The 19,510-nt window shown below is 45.6% G+C and overlaps 1 protein-coding gene across 3 annotated transcripts; it reads left to right on the plus strand.

Moving 5' to 3' along the window:
• The first annotated feature begins 848 nt into the window (after window positions 1–848).
• DCAF10 (DDB1 and CUL4 associated factor 10) lies at window positions 849–13,235 on the plus strand. 3 transcript variants are annotated; one of them, XM_083481850.1, is made up of 8 exons: window positions 917–1,091; window positions 1,151–1,361; window positions 4,189–4,302; window positions 5,141–5,338; window positions 7,403–7,605; window positions 8,853–8,963; window positions 9,619–9,764; window positions 10,626–13,235. In XM_083481850.1, exons 2-8 carry the CDS (start codon window positions 1,264–1,266, stop codon window positions 10,992–10,994), a joined length of 1,239 nt encoding a protein of 412 aa, XP_083337976.1. In that variant the 5' UTR covers window positions 917–1,091; window positions 1,151–1,263; the 3' UTR covers window positions 10,995–13,235. The 3 variants fall into 3 exon arrangements, with proteins under 3 accessions (XP_083337975.1, XP_083337974.1, XP_083337976.1); XM_083481849.1 differs by having other exon boundaries at window positions 849–1,361; XM_083481848.1 differs by having other exon boundaries at window positions 851–1,361; window positions 9,616–9,764.
• Window positions 13,236–19,510: the final 6,275 nt, after the last annotated feature.

The following is a 19,510-nucleotide window of genomic DNA, read 5'->3' on the forward strand; positions in this document are numbered from 1 at the left end:
TCGTCGGGCAGAGCCCACGAGTCCCTGCGGAATAAAGGAAGGATTCCAGCCAACCGGAGCAAATAGCTGTAGACCAAAGTTTATTGCACAGTAGGTTCAAAGAGCAAATTTGAACCCCCAGGATGGGGTGACAAAGACTTTTAAAACTTTCCCACCATATCCCAGAATACAGTTCCTACAGCATCATTGCTACATCACTGACATGTCACAAAAGGGGAGGGGTTAACTTTGGCAAACATGTCCAGACAAGTCCTTGGTACAAGATTAGCATAAACAGACATGGCGGGGCAAGACTCAGGTATAAGATTAGCATAGACAAATATGTCTTAAGTGCCCACCACCCAAAAGTACAATAGAACTTCCTTTGCATGTCTGGAGCCTGAGGCGAGTCAGGTGATGAGATCTGGCTTCCCTTGGCTAACAATGAGCCCAGCAATTGTCACCTCTGGGAACTTCCTGGAGTCCTTTTCCAAGGGGAAAATAGCTTTGGAATGGAGGAAACTGGCAAGGAGTTGATTTTATATTATTTTAAAGCTAGGTAACTTCCCTGAGCTGTCAAGTTGAAAGGATACATTCAGGCATAATATTTGTATCATTTAACAACTTTAAAGATAATAATAATAATTAAAAAAATATAATAATAATAAGATGTGGCCCCCCGTTAATTTCCGTAACAATTTATTTTTTATTCCCCCGCTCCCGCCCCCCCCAGCTTGCTTGGGGGGGGGGGCAGAAATCATAGGGGGCGGGGCAACCCGCAAGGAGGCGTGGCCTTCATAAGGGGCGAGGCTTTAAAAGCAGGGCGCCAGGGAACCACCCCTCTGGGGGAAAGGAATCCCGGCGGCCCTTCGGAGCCGGGTCCGTGTTTCCGGCCGGCGCCTTTTCGAAGGGTGCTCCCCGCACCGGAAGTCGGGGGGAAGGAGGCGGAGGAGGCCGAAGGGTGTGTGAGAGAGGAATGCCGCTGCCGGTGGCGGCGGGGCCGGGCTCGGGATGAGCTGGAAGGCGCGCTGGGGCCCGACGCCGGAGCGGCCGCCTCGCGGCGAGGGGGACCAGACGCCGCCGCCGCCGCCTCCGTCGCCCCCCCGGGAACCGCCGCCCCCGGACGCCGCCGACGCCGCCGCCTCAGCGGCAGCAGCCTCCTCAGCAGCAGCGGTGGCGGCCGCCGTTTCGGTGCCCGGCGGGGGCCTGTTCGCGTGGGTGCGCGGGCGGCGCCTGGGCCATGGCGGCCGCTGCGTGGAGCCGGCGAGGGAGACGTTCCGGGCTATGACGGGGCTCTACGGCGCCATCCAGCCCGCCGACTCGGTTTCGCCCATCACCCGCACGCACGGCGCCGTCTTCAACCTGGAGTACTCCCCTGGCGGGTAAGGAAGGCGGAGGTTTCCGTCGGTGGGAAAAGCTCGCCTTCCGAGAATCGTAAAATCTTGGAAAGGGACCCGAGGGTCATCTAGACTCACCCCCTCGGCGAGGCAGAAATCTCGGGTGGGTCATTCACGTCAGGGGGCCACCCAACCTCTGCTTAAAAAAAACCCCAAGGAAGGAGAGTCCTTCAGCTTCCGAGGGAGCCCTGTCCGCTGTCGAACAGCTCTTCCTCTCAGAAAGTTTTCTTTTTTCCTCCTGAAATGGATTTTATTTGATTTTACAAGTATTTAATTATAACAGTACAACCATCCATATCCACATTTACAGAGGAATCTGTACATTTTACAGAGGAACCTGTAAATTTACATTTACAGAGGAATCTGTAAATGTCAGAAAGTTTCCCCATAGTTGGAATCTCCTTTCTTGTAACTTGAAGTAATTTCTTCAAGTTTTCCCATATGTTTAGTCAGAATCTCCTTTCTTATAACTTGAAGTTACTAGGTCCAGGTCCTACCCTCTGGAGCAGGAGAAAACAAGCTTGCTCCATCCTCCGTGTGGCAGCCCTTGAGATATTTGAAGATGGCTATCATCTCTTCTCTTTTCCAGGCTAAAAATACCCAACTCCCTCAACTCCTCCTCTTAAGGCTTGGTTTCCAGACCCTTCATCATCTTGGTCGGCCTCCTCTGCATACACACCGGCTCGTCAATATCCTTAAATTGCGGTGTTCAGAACTGGGCAGAGTATTTCAGTGTTCAAAAGGGATCTATTTAGATAGTGAGCTACATTATGTTTCGCTTCTTTATATTCTCTGTCACACCCACCCACATACACCCACCCACCCAAAAACCCAAAGTATGGGTCTAGCAGCAGCTGGTATTGAAATTTGAAGCATAGAATTGTGCCCTGCACATGCTTACTGTCTTTCATCCCCATATCTTAATCTTCTGTAATACTGTATTGTATTGCATTGCAATGTGATTTCGGGTCTTTCTGCCTCTCGTGACTGTTTGTGAAAGTGTTGAGGAATTCTACAGTCAAGTAATTGGCCCCACAAGACTTTTGAAGTGTATTCCAACATGAATATAAGAACACAGTATTCATAAACTACATGAGGGTTGATGCCTCATTTAAAACTGTTGGTGTGCATTCCTATGGCACATACAGATGTTTTTAAAATAACCTAAACCTAATTTGTAAATCCACCTTCATTTCAGCCTTACGTCAACTAGAGATAGTGGTGCAGCAATAAAACTGCTAGCACATTTGCAAATAAGCAGGGTCTGGTATGGTTTCAAATTGGATGTGGGGGCACTGCATGTTGAGATACCTGCATTGCAGTGGGTTGGTCTAGATGACCCTCAGGGTCCCAACTCCACAATTCTGTGATTCTATGAACTTGTCCCTGACTTTCAACAAGGTTTTCTGCTCTTTCACCCCATCTGTTGGGCATCCCTGGAAACACATGACATATCTCTGATGCCTACAGTTTATCAATAACTGATGTCCATAAGTGCATTTCTTCCCAGTCTAAGCTTCAGTACGTGTTGTGCATTTTCTAGTAGCAGGAATATAGGAAGCTGCCGGATAACAATTCAGACCATTGTCTGTCTAGCTTGGCATTGTCTACACCAGGAGTGGAGAAGTCTTTCCCCTTCCATCCCAGTCATTTACTCACAGGAAAAGTACCGTATTTTTCGCCCTATAGGACACAGTTTTTCACCTCCAAAAATGAAGGGGAAATGTGTGTGCGTCCTATGGGGCGAATGCAGGCTTTCGCTGAAGCCTGGAGATTGAGAGGGGTCGGTGCGCACTGACCCCTCTCGCTCTCCAGGCTTCAGGAAGCTATCCGCAAGCCGTGGGAGAGCTGCGCAAAGTCGCGCCTGGGGGGGAGGGAAATAATTTTTTTTCTTTATTTCCCCCCCAAAAAACTAGGTGTGCCCTATGGGGTGAAAAATACGGTAAATTGGGTGCTTGAGATAACGGTGACGAGAGTCTTCTCTCTCTGTTCCCTCTTTTCTTTCATTCTGCACCCCTCGCCCCCAGTGATGCTTGGTAAATGGTGGTCCTAATGCTTAGTCCATTGACATAGCAACTAGTGAGTCAGTTGGCGTTGGATGTGTGCTTTCTGAGTTTTATGGAGGAAACAACTGAGTGCTATTCATCTTTGTTTTACTTAATGAACATCATGACATCACACCTAAGAGTTTTGTTGCACATACCTAATTGGGGGAGGAGAATTGGGCACTGAAGTTTGATCAAATAGGTGTGGCCTTTTGGGGTAGGCAAGAGCAAAGTAACGTGCACGCCATACTGTTATACGACTTTAACAGTCATGCTTTCCCCAGAGAATCCTGGGAACTGTAGTTGGTCACAGGGCTACAATTCCCAGCACCCTTAACAAGCCAAAGTTCCCAGAATTCTTGCTGTGAAAGTTAAAGTGGTATAATACACTCTCATTAAACATATGGTTGGGTTGGGTTGGGTGGGGAGAGGAGCATGTCCCTTTGCCTTCTGGTTTCCTGGATCATTTGATTGTGACCATATAACATGTGATCAGTTGGTGGCATTTAATTAATTGATTCACGATCCACTACATTGCAGCAAATGAGAGAAAATAAATGTGGTTCTAATTTAAAAATCCAGTTCGTAGAAATTCTGCAAGCTACTCCATGGAACGCCTCTGCCTTTGGAACTATTATTCACGTCTCAGCTCTGTGTTTGTGTGCCCTTTAAATAAGGAAAGCTTTCTGTTCTTTACCAGATGTCATTGAGAGGGTGTTGAGTTTCTTTGGGCATAATAGCCTGTTTCTTGTTTCTTTCCTATCCAGGTCAGTGCTAACTGTTGCTTGTGAACAGACAGAAGTCCTTCTTTTTGATCCCATATCTTCAAAGCACATCAAAACTCTCTCCGAAGCTCACGAGGACTGTGTAAATAATATCAGGTTGGTTGGCTGGGAAATAAAAGACAGTTACAGATATCTAAAATTCCAGTACTTGTTTTATTTAAGCTCTGGAAGCATTGATGCTGTAGTGACAAACATATCTCCTATTTTCTCTTACATGTTTTCCCCTCCCATCAATTAGTAATGAGAGTCATGGTACTAATTTTTAACTTTTTGCGGCAACCCAAGCCAGAACTTGAATGCTGTTGCCCATAAACAGCCACAGAAAACTGAGGCAGCCCCTGTCTGCATTGCCCATCCATCCCTGAATTTGAAGCTAGTCTGTGATGGAACCAAGGAAACTGCCTTCTTGGTGTACAAGTTGGACCTTTCCCTCTGTACACTGCTTCACCGCCCATCCCCAAATAGTTGTAATTGTCACTTGCCATTCTCTCCCTCCACCCCCCAAAAATTGCTAAGTGTTTTTGGCTGGTGCCTTCCCTAAAGAAGCACAGGTGTGTGTGTGCATCTTGCACAGCTCATTGCATCAGATAACAGTGTAATGCTCCATTGAAATTTTGCATGTTTTGATGTTATTGAAATCTTGGGAACAAATGTGCATTGAAAGGATGATGAAACCAATCCAAACCTGGGAATGCGTTTTGGCAGCTTGCTAAATCTGTTTCTGAAACTCTAGCTAGCTCCCGAATGTACACCTCCAATCTGACAATGTCTGTCTTTGTTTCCACATCAAGATGTTATGAAAATCAATATCCTGGCATTTCTCTTCATGTGGCTGTCATCTCAAAGTTTCTTTTGGGGGGGGGGCGATTTAGAGAGGTTTGGCATGAATTTCAAGATACGAAATGGCCTCCCTCCTTGTCCATTTTATTTGTAGGTTTCTTGATAACAGACTGTTTGCAACTTGCTCTGATGACACTACCATAGCACTTTGGGATCTGAGGAAGCTGGACACGAAAGTGTGTACTCTGCATGGTCACACTAGCTGGGTAAAGAACATTGAATATGACACTAACACGAGACTGTTGGTAACATCGGGATTTGATGGAAATGTTATCATTTGGGATACCAACAGGTAAGCAGGTTTTAAACTGGGATCCCTCTTGATATGGAAATATTGAGGGAGATAGATGTCTGTTGCTCTGAAATGCCTTTATTCTGTACCTCATTTGCAAACTTGCCTGTTGGAAACATGGTGCTATGGCACCTGGGGTTGCATAGACTCAGTGTGTGGGTTAAATCAAACAAGTGCCAAGTAGATGTATATAGAAAAAGGGGCTGGGTAAAAGTCTGTCTGCTGTCATCCCCATCCCCCCACAGTCTGCAGTAAGCCAAGGCATCCCTCTCAAAATTCAAATAACAGATATAACTCTGGTTTCAGTTGATAAGAATGAACTTCTGAGCATGCTCACTTGAAGCAAACCTTGATAGTTCATAATAATAATAATAATAGTTTATTTATATCCTGCCCCTCTGACTGGGTTTCCCCAGTCACTCTGGGCAGCTCCCAACAGAATATTAAAAGCATGATAAAACATCAAACATTAAAAACTTTCTTTAACAGGGTTGTCTTCAGATGTCTTCTAAAAGTCAGATAGTCATTTATTTCCTTGACATCTGATGGGAGGGTGTTCCACCGGGCAGGTGCCACTACCAAGAAGGCCCTCTGCCTAGTTGCCTGTAACCTCATTTCTCTCAGTGAGGTAACTGCCAGAAGGCTCTCAGAGCTGGACCACAGTGTCTGGGCTGAACAATGGGTGTAGAGACGCTCCTTCGGGTATACTGGTTCGAGGCTGTTTAGGGCTTTAAAGGTCAGCACCAACACTGACTTGTGCCCAGAAACATACTGGGAGCCAAAGCGTGAGAGGGAGTTTAAATACTAATCACTGAATTACAATTACAATGCTTTATACTTAACCAGTCCTATGGCTTGAGGTAGTAATCCTTTGTCACTACTAAACAATATTGTGATTGTATTAAGCCTGAAAACAAGGAACAGTTGAGAAAGAGAGAAGGAATGAAAGAACATTGGAACTTGTGTGGTTTGGTCTCAACAGCCTTTCAGTATTCACAGCAAAACATCCAGTGTAGCTGGATATGTTAATGCGAAATTTCCTCCATGAGATCTGGCTCAGGTAGCCTTGTCTTGTAAGTGAGAGCTTGCGTATAGACAAACCCCAGACCAGAAACGTTAACCCAGTGAGACCAGCCGTTATCTCCTTCTTTCATTGTACAGTGGAACCTCAGATTGCGGACATAATCCGTGACGGAGGCACATCCGCAACCCACAGCGTTCACAAGCTGAAGCGCTGTGTCTTCGCAGCTGCCGGCGCGATTTGGCACTTATGCGCGAGTGGCAAAACCTGGAAGGAACCCGTTCTGGTACTTCCAGGTTCCCCACGGTCCGCAACCCAAAAACACGTAACCTGAAGCAAACGTAACATGAGGTATGACTGTGTGAAGTAGAAAGGGAGGAGTTACAATGACCACTATATTACTGTTAAGGTACATACCACCTTAAATATAAGGCTGAGGTTCTTCCAAATGTGCCAACTCCATGAAAAGCAACAGAATGGGCCTTTTCTGTGGTGGCTCCCTGCTTGTGGAATGCTCTCCCCAAGGAGGCTCGCCTGGCGCCTTTGTTACATATCTTTAGGCTCCAGGCAAAAGCATTCCTCTCCTCCCAGGCCTTTGGGTAATTAAATAATCTATGACCTTTTAAACTGAGGGAGTATTGTGTATGTTTGTTACTATGTTACAGTGGTATCTCGGGTTACATACGCTTCAGGTTACAGACTCCGCTAACCCAGAAAAAGTGCTTCAGGTTAAGAACTTTGCTTCAGGATGAGAACAGAAATCGTGCTCCGGTGGTGCGGCGGCAGCAGGAGGCCCCATTAGCTAAAGTGGTGCTTCAGGTTAAGAACAGTTTCAGGTTAAGAACGGACCTCCAGAACGAATTAAGTACTTAACCCGAGGTACCCCTGTACGTAATTTTGTGCTTTTATATTGTAAACCTCCCTGTGATCTTCGGATGAAGGGTGATAATAGAAATTTAATCAATAATAATAAAAAATAAATAAATGGAATTCTTGAAACTAGAAGCCGACGGTGGATGTGGTTTGACGCTTCTCTTTCCCAGGTGCACAGAAGATGGTTGCCCTCACAAGAAGTTCTTTCACACGCGCTTTCTCATGCGCATGAGGTTGACACCAGACTGTTCCAAAATGTTGATCTCAACCTCCTCTGGGTATCTCCTGATCTTACACGATCTTGACTTAACCAAATCCTTAGAGGTTGTCAGCTATCCAATTTTAAGAGCTAGGAGAACGACATCCAATTCGGGTAAGTCCTTGTGTTTTGCTTAGTATATGCCCGTGTCATGTCTGCTATTCATTTGCCTAACAAGAGATAGCTAGCGCTGGGGGAGCTGTGCTGTGAGCAGTGAATTAGCCAACCCCTCCGTTATTTATTGCATTTCATCAAGTTTATGAACCGTTTCATTGCTTTAAAAAACCCCTCAAAGCGGTTTACAAAAGGAGATTGACTTGTCCACTGAAAAGTCTTTACATGATGTATTGGATTCTGGGTAGTGTTTTAGGGCATGCACTCAAAGTTCATATATAGTCACTGCTGTGATTCCACCATCAGCTCATGTGAACTGAGTGTGTTACACTTCCCCTGCCCCAAGGCGTCCCTGTGGCTGCAGCATCTGTGGAAGGAACAGTGGTAGTGGTGTGTGCAAGATGCCTTTCAAATTCACCATTACAGTGGTACCTCGGGTTACATACGCTTCAGGTTACATACTCCACTAACCCAGAAATAGTACCTCGGGTGAAGAACTTTGCTTCAGGATGAGAACAGAAATCGTGCTCCAGCGGTGCAGCAGCAGGAGGCCCCATTAGCTAAAGTGGTCCTTCAGGTTAAGAACTGACCTCCGGAACAAATTAAGTACTTAACCCGAGGTACCACTGTACTGATCTAACTCACTGAAGAACTCTGATCAGCTTCCAGAATCCCAGGGTTTCACAGCAGACAGTTTGTAAATCTTTGCTTTGTAGTGGTTTTGAGTTGTTGTGGTTTTTTTAAAATAAAAAAACCCTGCTGCCTTTTTCCTTATCTGCGACTACGACAAGAAACCATTTAATACAAACTGTTGTCCACAACCTTGGGAGGAAAATAAGAGAAATCTAAATTATGCCTCCCCCAAAATTGAAGCTTATCAAGAAGTTCCATGGGCTCTGACATTCGCAGACATCCACAGGGAAGAGTTTAAACCCGTGGGTCCCAAAATGGGGTACACGCCCCACAGGGGGGCAATTTGATTTTTAAGGGGGGCAATTCGAGAATGAGTTATTAACAGTGAATGGCCTTTTAGGCTTCCTCCACGTGAATAGGAGTTCACTTTTTGAATAATAAAAATTATATGTCCGGGGGGGGGGGGGAATCAGGATTTTGGAGATGCTTAGGTGGGGCATGGCCAAAGAAAGGTTGGCAACCACTGGTTTAAAGTGATGGAACACAGGAGACTGAATGGTTCAGCAGGATCCCTTCTGTACATTTCATTTTATATGTTACTGCTTTCTTCTCAGATTTGACATCTGCCACATCGTCCATTCCTCGGAGCACTGGGTCACCGTGTCATCAGAGTGACACAAACCCAGTGTCTGAGAAGCATATGGTACGAGCTACCCAGCGAGAAGGTGTGTTAAAACAGGGTTAAACCAAGGGGGGGGGGTTTCTACCAACAAGGGTGTCCCAGAAACTAAAAACGGTCTCCTACATTCAGGTTCAATAAAGTTAATGCAGCCTTGCAACTCCATGTAGGCTGCTTGAGGACCGGTTCAGAACTTCATGCTTGTCCTTTGGTAACTACAGGCCATACACTTGCATCCACCCCCATCGTTCAGCCCGGACACTGAGATCCAGCGCCGAGGGCCTTCTGGCGGTTCCCTCATTGCCAGACAGAGGGCCTTCTCGGTAGTGGCGCCCGCCCTGTGGAACACCCTCCCATCAGATGTCAAAGAGATAAATAATTACCTGACATTCAGAAGACATCTTAAGGCAGCCCTGTTCAGGGAAGTTTTTAATATGTAACGCTGTACTGTTTTTAACACTGATTGGGAGACGCCCAGAGTGGCTGGGGAAACTCAGCCAGATGGGCGGGGTATAAATAATAAATTATTATTATTTTTATTTTATTTTATTATTATTATGTGTCGATGAGCTCTGGGCCCAGTGCAATACAGTAGACATCCATTCATACCATAGTTGTTATGGTCCATTGTTTGCTTTGGCTGACAAGAAGTTTGGGAAATGAAAGGGGGATAGTGACAGTGATGCTTTCTCTCACAGCAGGTGGATCTCCACGCAATAGTCTTGAGGTTTTAACCCCAGAAGTTCCTGGAGAGAGAGATCGCGGGAACTGCATCACATCGCTGCAGCTCCATCCCAAAGGATGGGCTACACTTCTTCGATGCTCAAGTAACACTGATGACCAAGAGGTAGTGTGTGTGTGTGTGTGTGTGTGTTTATCACATAAGGTCGGTGGTTTGAATCCCTGTGATGGGATGAGCTCCCTTTGCTCTGTCCCAGCTCCTGCCAACCTAGCAGTTCGAAAGCATGCAAGTAGATAAAATAGGTACTGCTGTGCACTCTGGTTTCCGTCATGCTGTCCCGTTGCTCCAGAAGCGGTTTAGTCATGCTGGCCACATGACCCGGAAAGCTCTCTGTGGACAAACGCCAGCTTCCTCTGCCTGAAAGCGAGATGAGCGCGACAACCCCATAGTCACCTTTGACTGGACTTAACCGTCCAGGGGTCCTTTACCTTTTGCTTTACCTTATATGCAAATAATTTTCTTTTCTTGAAGAGAAATGCCTTCAGGTGTCTTCTAAAAGTCAGATAGTTGTTTATTTCTATGACATCTGATAGGAGGGCATTCCACAGGGCAGGCACCACTACCAAGAAGGCCCTCTGCCTGGTTCCCTGTAACCTCACTTCTCGCAGGGAGGGAACCTCCAGAAGGCCCTCAGAGCTGGATCTCAGTGTCCGGGCTGAACAATGGGGGTGGATACGCTCTTTCAGATATACTGGGCCCAGGCTGTTTAGGGCTTTAAAGGTCAGCACCAACACTTTGAATTGTGCTCAGAAATGTACCGGGAGCGAATATGGTCTTGGCAGCCGCTCCCAGTCACCAGTCTAGCTGCTGCATTCTGGATTAGTTGTAGTTTCTGGGTCACCTTCAAAGGTAGCCTCACATAGAGCGCATTGCAGTAGTCCAAGTTATGTTCTTGGGCCCACATGAGTAGGATGAACTGGCAGTTAGCAAAGTGGATTAATTGTGCTTTTCTCCCCCTTGCTGTAGTGGACTTGTGTCTACGAATTCCAAGAAGGAACTCCGGTCCGGCCCGTTTCTCCTCGCTGTTCCCTCCGATTGACTCATTGCATTGAGGAAGCCAATGTCGGCCGGGGCTACATCAAAGAACTCTGTTTCAGCCCTGACGGCCGGATGATCTCCTCCCCACACGGCTACGGGATTCGCTTGTTGGGATTTGACACCCAGTGCAGTGAACTGGTGGACTGTTTGCCCAAAGAAGCCGCCCCCTTGCAAGAGATCCGCTCGCTCTACTCGCACAACGACGTGGTCCTGACCACCAAGTTCTCGCCGACGCACTGTCAGATTGCCTCCGGGTGCCTTAGCGGTCGTGTTTCTTTATATCAGCCAAAGTTCTAGGCACCTCTTGCCTTGAAAAGAACATTAGACTTTTTTTTTTTTTAATTACTTCCGTTTAGTTGGAGTGTTCTTTTTTTAAAAAAAGAAAAACTTGTAAATTTGGACGAGTACAGAGTTACTCTGACCCTTGGACTGGAAACAGAAAAAAAGACAGGTTCAGTCCAGCCCTTCTATGTGTGCGTGTGCGTATGTGTGAGTGCTGTGATTCTGAATTCACACACCAGACCTCCTGCTCATTCTCCCTCTTTCCTCCTGCTGATTCCACCTGTGTCGTTTGGATGTAGCATGGCAGCACTTCTAAGTCTTGTCTTTCCACGTGACTCTTAGTGCAAGATGCTAGCTGGGCATGAGAAGGGGGGGGACACACCCAGACACAGCCCACATGCTTCCTTTGCCTGGAGTTCGCTGTATTTTTCTTCTTCTAGGAATGAAGCAGTTTTCTCGCACACTAGGTTAGATACAGCCAGCAAATGCATTGTTTTCTGTTTGTTTGTTTTTTTGTGAACTACGGGAAATGCTGTTGCTACATTTTGGTATTGTTCTGCTATAGTTCAATCTGTTGGCTGGAGTTCCTAAAATTGTACGCTGTTTATTGCCAGTTCTTCCCTCCCACCCCACCCCAAAAATGACTGGAAGCACAGTTATTCTTCCTTGTTTAACTAGATATAAAATTTATTGAGAACTGGATAGCTTAACATCTTGCCCTCACGAGTCTTGTACAGGAGCACCTTCTATAATAATGTATGGGCATGGGAAGGAGTGTTAGTTGTTCACCTGAATATGTGCCCAAAAACTTAGATATACAATCCAGCAGGAAGTCCTGCACAAATCTCATTGAGATGAGACTTGAACAGCAGAATTTTCTGTTGAACTGTGTCCGAACCCTATGATGGCTTCCATCACTGTGGAAGGCTTTTGGAATTAATAAAACCATTTTTTCCCCCCAATATCAAACTAAAATGTTGCCCCGTACTGTTTCCATTTTGCAACATTATAAAGGCCTGCTGGCCTGTTATTTATGTGCCTTGCGAGCCACAAAAGTATGCTACCCCATCTGAGAAAAGGCCCACCGTATACTGTCAAAAAGATTTGTCCGAATGATACTTTCTCTCCTGTGGCAGTCAGTAACAACACAGAATTCTTAGCACATAATTGTTACATCCTTTAGAAGCATTCTGCAGATCTTCATTAAAATAGCTTTAACTTGTTTCACCATTACAGACGCTTGTGTGAAATAAATTGAACCATCATATTTGTGTAGTTTCATTTTGACAAAAGGAAGGGTAAATACTGCAGGCAGGCAGTAGCACCTGCTGCATACGATTATGGCGACTCTGCCTCATCACTCCACAGGATCAGACACTGGACAGCGGAATTTAAACGTGGCAGCAACAGCTTTGAAGACAATCCAGGAAACAAGGCTTGCAACTCCCCATAACAACAAAGAGATGGCCAAAGTAGAATCTGTGATCATGAAGGATCCCCGCATCTCCATTGAACATGTTGTGCACAGACTGAATGTTTGGATCACTCCAGTTATACACAACCAGCAATATTCATGAGAATACAGCAATGTCTCTTAAGTAATTTGTCCTGAACTGCTAGAGCAGATTGCAAAAAGATCTAGATAAATGTCATCAAAATGAGCGCTCCGAATGAATGCTAGGTCCATCACTAAGGTGCAAGCAACAGAGAGATGGCATGCGGTGTGTGTTGCCTCACTCCTACAAAAGAGATTCAGCATCCTGAAATCGGCTAGAAAGCTGATCTTGAGGGATGATAAGAGTGCATTTCTTACCGATTTGGGGGTTGGCAGGAGAGCCACGACGAGACCATTTCAACAGATTTTAAATTACATGAGATTATAAAGAAACGGGTTTGTTCCACATTAGTGCACAGAAGTGCTCTGGCAGCTCAAACGACCATTAAAACAATCTGATTACTATCTGTTGGGAAAATTAGAGTCTCTGTGGCATGCGCTCTTATCTAATGATGAAACCCTGAAAAGTGATACCATGGTTGGAAGACCAAAAAGTAGTTTTTACGAAGAAAGGAGTTTTTGAAATTGAGACAATGGTTTCGGCTGCGATAAGTCACTGTCAGTTGTTTTGACAAGAATGACAGGGTATAAATTTGTAAAATAAAATACATCATCGGGGGGGATGTAACTTCATAAGGAGGCCATATTGAAGTGTTAAACTTGTATAAAATTTGGCTAATAAAAATACGTTTGCAAATACAGTTTTGACCAAACCTTTTGACTGAGCCCTCAGAGCGGTGGCTAGTGCGTTGCCTGCATGGGGAATTTCTGGTCCTCTGAATCTGTTTCTCATGAGATTGTGGAGCTTGACTCCTCTTGCAGGGAAGCTGCCCTAAATACCAGCAATCCCAGGTTTCTTATTTCCTGAAATGTCGTTTGAATCCAATATACCTACATCTGTGTTGCAAAAGCTAGTTATTCTGTCATGTACGAACTTTGTTTTAGACGTCCATTTGAATGGTGAGACTCGATTTGTAAGACTGAGCATTGATGGGATTTGAATAAAAATAGACACCCACACTCCACACACAAAAAGCTCAGCAACATTGGCTCATCCTCAAAAAAAGCTCAAGAATGGGTAGATCACTGCCAGTTTTTTTTAATAGTGGGAGTAGATCGCAGTCTCTTGGAAGTTGGGCGTGCCTGGTCTAGGAGGATACATTTGCACCAAAGGCATATAAAATAAAATGGGTCATAATCCAGAAAAACACCCATTTGCCATATTTGAGGTTATCTGCTATGCTAGCAGTCTCAAAGGCTGCTGGGCATGGAGATAGGGAGCAGCTCTCTGCCCCCCTCCCCCCCCAAAAAAAACACCTTTGGACCTGATGTGCTCCCAGGTGAAAGGAGGAGGAAAGGGGGTGGAGGGGAAAAATATTTTGCAAAACACTCCACATCTTGTTCTTTTCTCTCTCGAGTTCTGAGCTGTTGGCTCTTGCGCAGAGGCCACTGCAGGATAAACCTGACCTAATTTTAGATTTGGGTAAGAAACTTTAATAATTTTGTGTTGCCGGTATTGCAATGCCTTTGTGCCAATCTACGTTATGACTGAACTAGGGATGCTGTGCTCAGTGCTAGTGTCACAGTCCGGTTCACAAGCGATCACAGTCCCAGCTGGGGACGTCGGGACAGGGGGCAAGATGGCGGGGTGGGAGCAGGAACAGGAGTCCAGAAGCCAGGAGTCAAGAAGCCAAGGGTCCAAGGGTCAGGAAGCAAGGAGTTACGAAGTCAAAGGTCCGAGGATCAAGAAGCAAGGAGTCATGAAGTCGGGTCCAAGGATCAAGAAGCAAGGAGTCACGAAGTCAGGGGTCCAAGGATCAAGAAGCAAGGAGTCATGAAGTCAGGGATCCGAGGATCAAGAAGCAAGGAGTCAAGAAGTCAGGGGTCCGAGGATCAAGAAGCAAGGAGTCATGAAGTCAGGGGTCCGAGGATCAAGAAGCAAGGAGTCACGAAGTCAGGGGTCCGAGGATCAAGAAGCAAGGAGTCACGAAGTCAGGGGTCCGAGGATCAAGAAGCAAGGAGTCACGAAGTCAGGGGTCCGAGGATCAAGAAGCAAGGAGTCACGAAGTCAAGGGTCCAAGGATCAAGAAGCAAGGAGTCAAGGAACCAAACCCAGCAAGGCAGGGAACATGTTGCTGTGGCAAAGAGCTGAAGGGAAAATACTGACCTTATATCCCTTCCTGGCTCTTGCCACCAGGCGCTGTGAGTTACCAATCGGCCTCACCTGTGAGGCCGTGCCTTGCCTCTTCAGAACAAACTTAGGAAGGCCCCAGTGCTACAGAGTCCTATTGGTCACAGGGCCTGGCTCCTGCACACACACACCTGACAGCTGGTTGCCACACCTGTTTAAAAAATGGATATTGCCAAGCTGGAAAAGGTTGTGGAAAGGGTACCTGAAATGAACCAGGGGCGCTGGGACGAAATGTTTCAACAAGAATGCCTCTGTTTAGCCATTACCAACTTTCTCAGATAGCTAATCATAAAGGAATAAGAAATGGTTTCTGCCCACACACACCCAGGAGTTGGAAAGCCTTGTTTCCTACAGACGGCAATGTCCTTACAATTTTTACTGACTTTGCTGGGTTAAATGTGTGGTTTTGCAACACAAGAGTGGAAGAAGCTGGCAAATGCACAATTTGAAAACGTGTTGTTTGTGTGAGTGAGAATGTGGTCCAGAAAGACTAAAGAAAGAGGGGGCTTCGCCCTGCCAGATTTAAAATTATATCATGAAGCATCCTGCATCTGTTGGCTAAGGGAATGGATAATATTGAAAAATGCAGATCTAAAAGGACATGATAGCAGATTTGGGTGCCATGCATATTTATGGCATGAAAAAGCAAAGGTACATAAAGGATTTCAGAATCATTTGGTAAGAAAATAAATTTTTACAGTATGGGAAAAATATAAAAACCTATTAGAACAAAAAACAACCTGATGGCTTTCCCCATTAGAAGCGAAATCTCTGAAAAAGTTAAATATGAGAATTAATTGGCCGATATATAGAGAGCTGTTAACCGAACATCAGGTGAAACTGAAAGATTTTGAAGAGAAGGACTGGTTACAGTTCCACCATTTAAATGATATCTTTAAATAGATAAAAAGAAAGGTTTTAGTTATAAGATTTCAAGATTTCAAAAAGATCTGTTAGAAAACAAGGAACAAGCTGTTTGTATCTGACGTTAAGGAAGACGCTGTGCCGAGGGATCTAAATGCAATTTAGAAGTGTGACACTTACTGATGAATTTGGAGCTTAAATGCAATGGAAGAACAGCAAAACCTATAGAACATTTACCAAAAACCACTGCTAATGTTATCTGAAGCTGGTAGCTGTTGTGCTGGTCCAGGGAGCACAGTAGTGAGCAGATGATGCACTTTTCACAAAACCCCACTAGAGGTCATATTTAATTCTCAACCCGCTTAAAATTGTGGAGCCGGGATTCCAAAGGGAATCTAGTCCAACATTACTGAAAAAGCACATTGCAACTCCAATTTGCAAGCAAGTTAGTCATGCTCAGTGAGATGGCCCCTAACTAACTTGTTGCACTGATTTTGAATGGGCTCAAAATGACCAGAAATGAAAAATGCAAATATTAAAAGTTTGCTGATTGCACCAACTTCACCATTCACATTTTAAAAGCAAGGGGTCCCCCACACACCCCTTTAACCATGGTGAAACTATCAGTAAGCATGGGCAAGCTTTCCTGAAAGACAATTTGATGACCACAATTGTACATTACAGAAAAAGATCAGCAGTGTGCGAGTGTTGGATTTCCCAGAGGGCACTCTCAAATGAAAATTGTGACACCCAATAAAATTCTCTGTTGTCAGGGGTTCAGAGACAGAGGCACAGGTGAGGGAGGAGACGGAGAGCGACGAGGAAGAATCCCAGGACAGTGAGGAAGAGGATGACAATGACTTGAGATCTTCCATGAGTCTCTCAAGTGAATCGGAGGATTCTCAGGAGGGGGCGCCCCTAGTCAGGACAAGGGGGGTCACAGGGGGGACCTGCCAGGAGCAGGGAAGTAGCAGGGAAACCCCGAGCGGGAGTGGGAGATCGGGGCCGGCTTCCCAGCAGGAACGAAGGGAAGAGAGGGGGGTTCCCAGTGTGACACACGGAGCGGAGCAGGAAAGAGACAGGGGAAGGAGTTCGGGGGAGAACGTCCTGCCGGAAGAGGCGGAGAGTAGTACAGGGAGTAGTCAAAAGGAAGGTCAGGGGTAGCGAACGCGCGCCAAGTTCAAATGTGGAGGCGCGCGGAAATGGAGAGAGCCCGGAGGAGGAGCCTGGCCCCAAAGCACGAAGGAGGGGGGAACAGGCATCTGAGGAATCCGCTTCAGGAGAGAGCAGGAGGGCAGGAACCCAGGGGGGCAGAAAGACCCTGCGGAAAAGGAAAGACAGGAAGAGGTGGTCTAGCACAAGCCTCTTAAGTTGGTGTAGAGGCGGGACCGAGTCAGAGGGGACTTCAAATGTCTGACGTTAGAGACTCGGGGCTGCGCGCCTCGGTTGTGGAACCAATAATGAACTGCAATAAACATCCTTGTATATAAGAAGAGCTTGGCGTTGGTCTTCTGTGAGCTGAGACCTGAGGCAGCCTCTGACATCTGTGAAATGAGTATGCGCCATGGAACATACCAGAGAATCCTGCACACTATTGCAGAGACCCCCTGTGGCAAACCCACCAAAGTTCCTTTGCAAAGGAAGCAACGTAGAAAATGTTACTCAGAAATATTTGCCGAAGACCAAAATTCATTTGCATCTCTGCCCAACGTCGCTCACCACCATCACTCAAGAGAGTCATACTCTCCCTGGCCCTACATGACACCATAGTTTGTGAGATGCTACCTTCATTAAATACCTGTGCATAAAATTTACATACAAACACCAGAACATCAAATATATACCTCATGAATTTAACATCGATTTTCCCGTAACATGAGTTTGTTGATGTGAAGAGTTAACACTCAGGAAAACTCTTTCTATGCTCCATACATTTAAATGGTTTATCTCCTGTGAGAGTCCATTTCTGTTTCCTGGAGGCCACACAGAACGGGTGGGGAAACCCAGCCAGATGGGTGGGATATAATAATAATAATAATAATAATAATAATAATAATAATAATAATAATAATAATAATAATAATAATAGCATGAAAGCCACTGTACCATTATCACAGCAGACTAGGGGCCATTAACATCAGCTATTATTTCTTGCATGTCAACTATCAAATACCCATATTATTGGATGTTATAGGCAGACAGTCTCTGCGAACACTTGAACAATCAATGCTGAAATACTTTTGCACATTTTGAGGAAGGATTTTGTGAATACATTTGTAAAAGGAAAAGCAAATACTTAAGTTGTGTGCACACTTACTGTGGCATAAGCACTGCTGAATGTAGTGGGGCTTCCATGCATTGGACTGGGTTGAAAGATTAACGCTGGTATAGAAAGGGCTTTTCCCCCTCCGTAAGCAATCATTTCAGCAAAGTGTTGGGTGAAATTTTCAAGTCACTATAATAAAATCCCACGAGGCCGAAGAAGGTCCTGGAAAGTAGGATAAGCAATGGAAGCCACCCACTGTACCTTGTTTGATCTTACAACAGATCTGTGGCAACAACTTATTGGTATATAATAATTTTCTCATTTGGCATTAAAAATACATAATGCAGAAGTACACATTTGTGCATGTATTTTTAAAATTCTTAAAATTTCGTAATAATAGTTGTGAACTTTAAATACAGCGCTCTTCCAAGAGCTGCCTGGAAAAACTTGTATTTATTCCTATAAGAGTGATGTTAAGGTTTCATTGGTTTATCTTGCTTTCATAATAAACGTGTTACAACTGTGCTCTGAATTAAGTTGCAATGGCTTCTGTTATTCAGTGGAACCCTGAGCTGAAGACTGTACTGTGTGAGTTGGCAAAAAAATAGCTCTTGGGCATCCGCCACCTGGAGGCGAACTCCAGGTGTCCCCAAGTTTTAGTGGGGATTTCTGAGTAACAAGAAAGCAGATGCAATGATGGTGAATTAGGCCAAGTAAACTCTAGAAAAGGTAAAGGGACCCCTGACCATTAGGTCCAGTCGTGGATGACTCTGGGGTTGCGGCGCTCATCTCGCTTTACTGGCTGAGGGAGCCAGTGTACAGCTTCCGGGTCATGTGGCCAGCATGACTAAGCCGCTTCTGGCGAACCAGAGCAGCGCACGGAAACGCCATTTACCTTCCCGCTGGAGCGGTACCTTTTTATCTACTTGTACCTATTTATCTACTTGCACTTTGACGTGCTTTCGAACTGCTAGGTTGGCAGGAGCTGGGACCGAGCAACAGGAGCTCACCCCGTCATGGGGATTCGAACCGCCAACCTTCTCTAGGTTCTGTGGTTTAACCCACAGCGCTACCCGCGTCCCTAAGTAAACTCACCTAAATACCCATTCCATGGTTTTGATGGCAGCAAATAGATCTCTGCATTCTCCAGAGTGGAGCTTTTCCAAGTACTGAAACAACCAGTTTCCACAGAAGGCTTAGAACCTCAATGACCTGCTGTGATAGGTTTGTGGCCTTCTTTTTGGATAAAATCACTAATGCCTAGCCAGGCCATGATGCCATCAGACTCAACAGCAGAAGATCCAGAGTCTCATCATATAGTTTTGGAACTTGAAGAAGCCACAGCATGGGACTGATATCAATGTCCATAATCACAGCTAGTTTTGGGAAACCAGAAGAAAATGGATGCATGTTTTGCTGAATGTCTTCTTTCTTCTCTGACAATCGTCCGTAGCCGAGTAAGACTGTCTTACATGTATGGTTTAGTGAGTCCGTGACTGTGGAGGCCAGTTCTGGATCCACACATCCTTCCACAGTGGGGACATTTCCAGCGGGAGTTGATCAGGGTGAGGGTTTGCCAAGCATGCCTTCCTCTTAGCACCTTTCTCCCTTTCATCCTGAGTTCGAGCATCTTCAAAGCCCACGACAACTTTTGT

The sequence above is a fragment of the Podarcis liolepis genome, assembly GCF_965112155.1.
Source record: "Podarcis liolepis genome assembly, chromosome: 17".
Classification (NCBI taxonomy): Eukaryota; Metazoa; Chordata; class Lepidosauria; order Squamata; family Lacertidae; genus Podarcis; species Podarcis liolepis.

Bases quoted from the DNA above. Each gene is read 5' to 3' on its own strand.
- DCAF10 (XM_083481848.1), top strand. From the start codon at position 991: ATGAGCTGGAAGGCGCGCTGGGGCCCGACGCCGGAGCGGCCGCCTCGC. The intron at 1,362-4,188 runs GTAAGGAAGGCG...TTTCCTATCCAG, and splicing joins CTGGAGTACTCCCCTGGCGG to GTCAGTGCTAACTGTTGCTT. The intron at 5,339-7,402 runs GTAAGCAGGTTT...TCTCTTTCCCAG, and splicing joins ATCATTTGGGATACCAACAG to GTGCACAGAAGATGGTTGCC.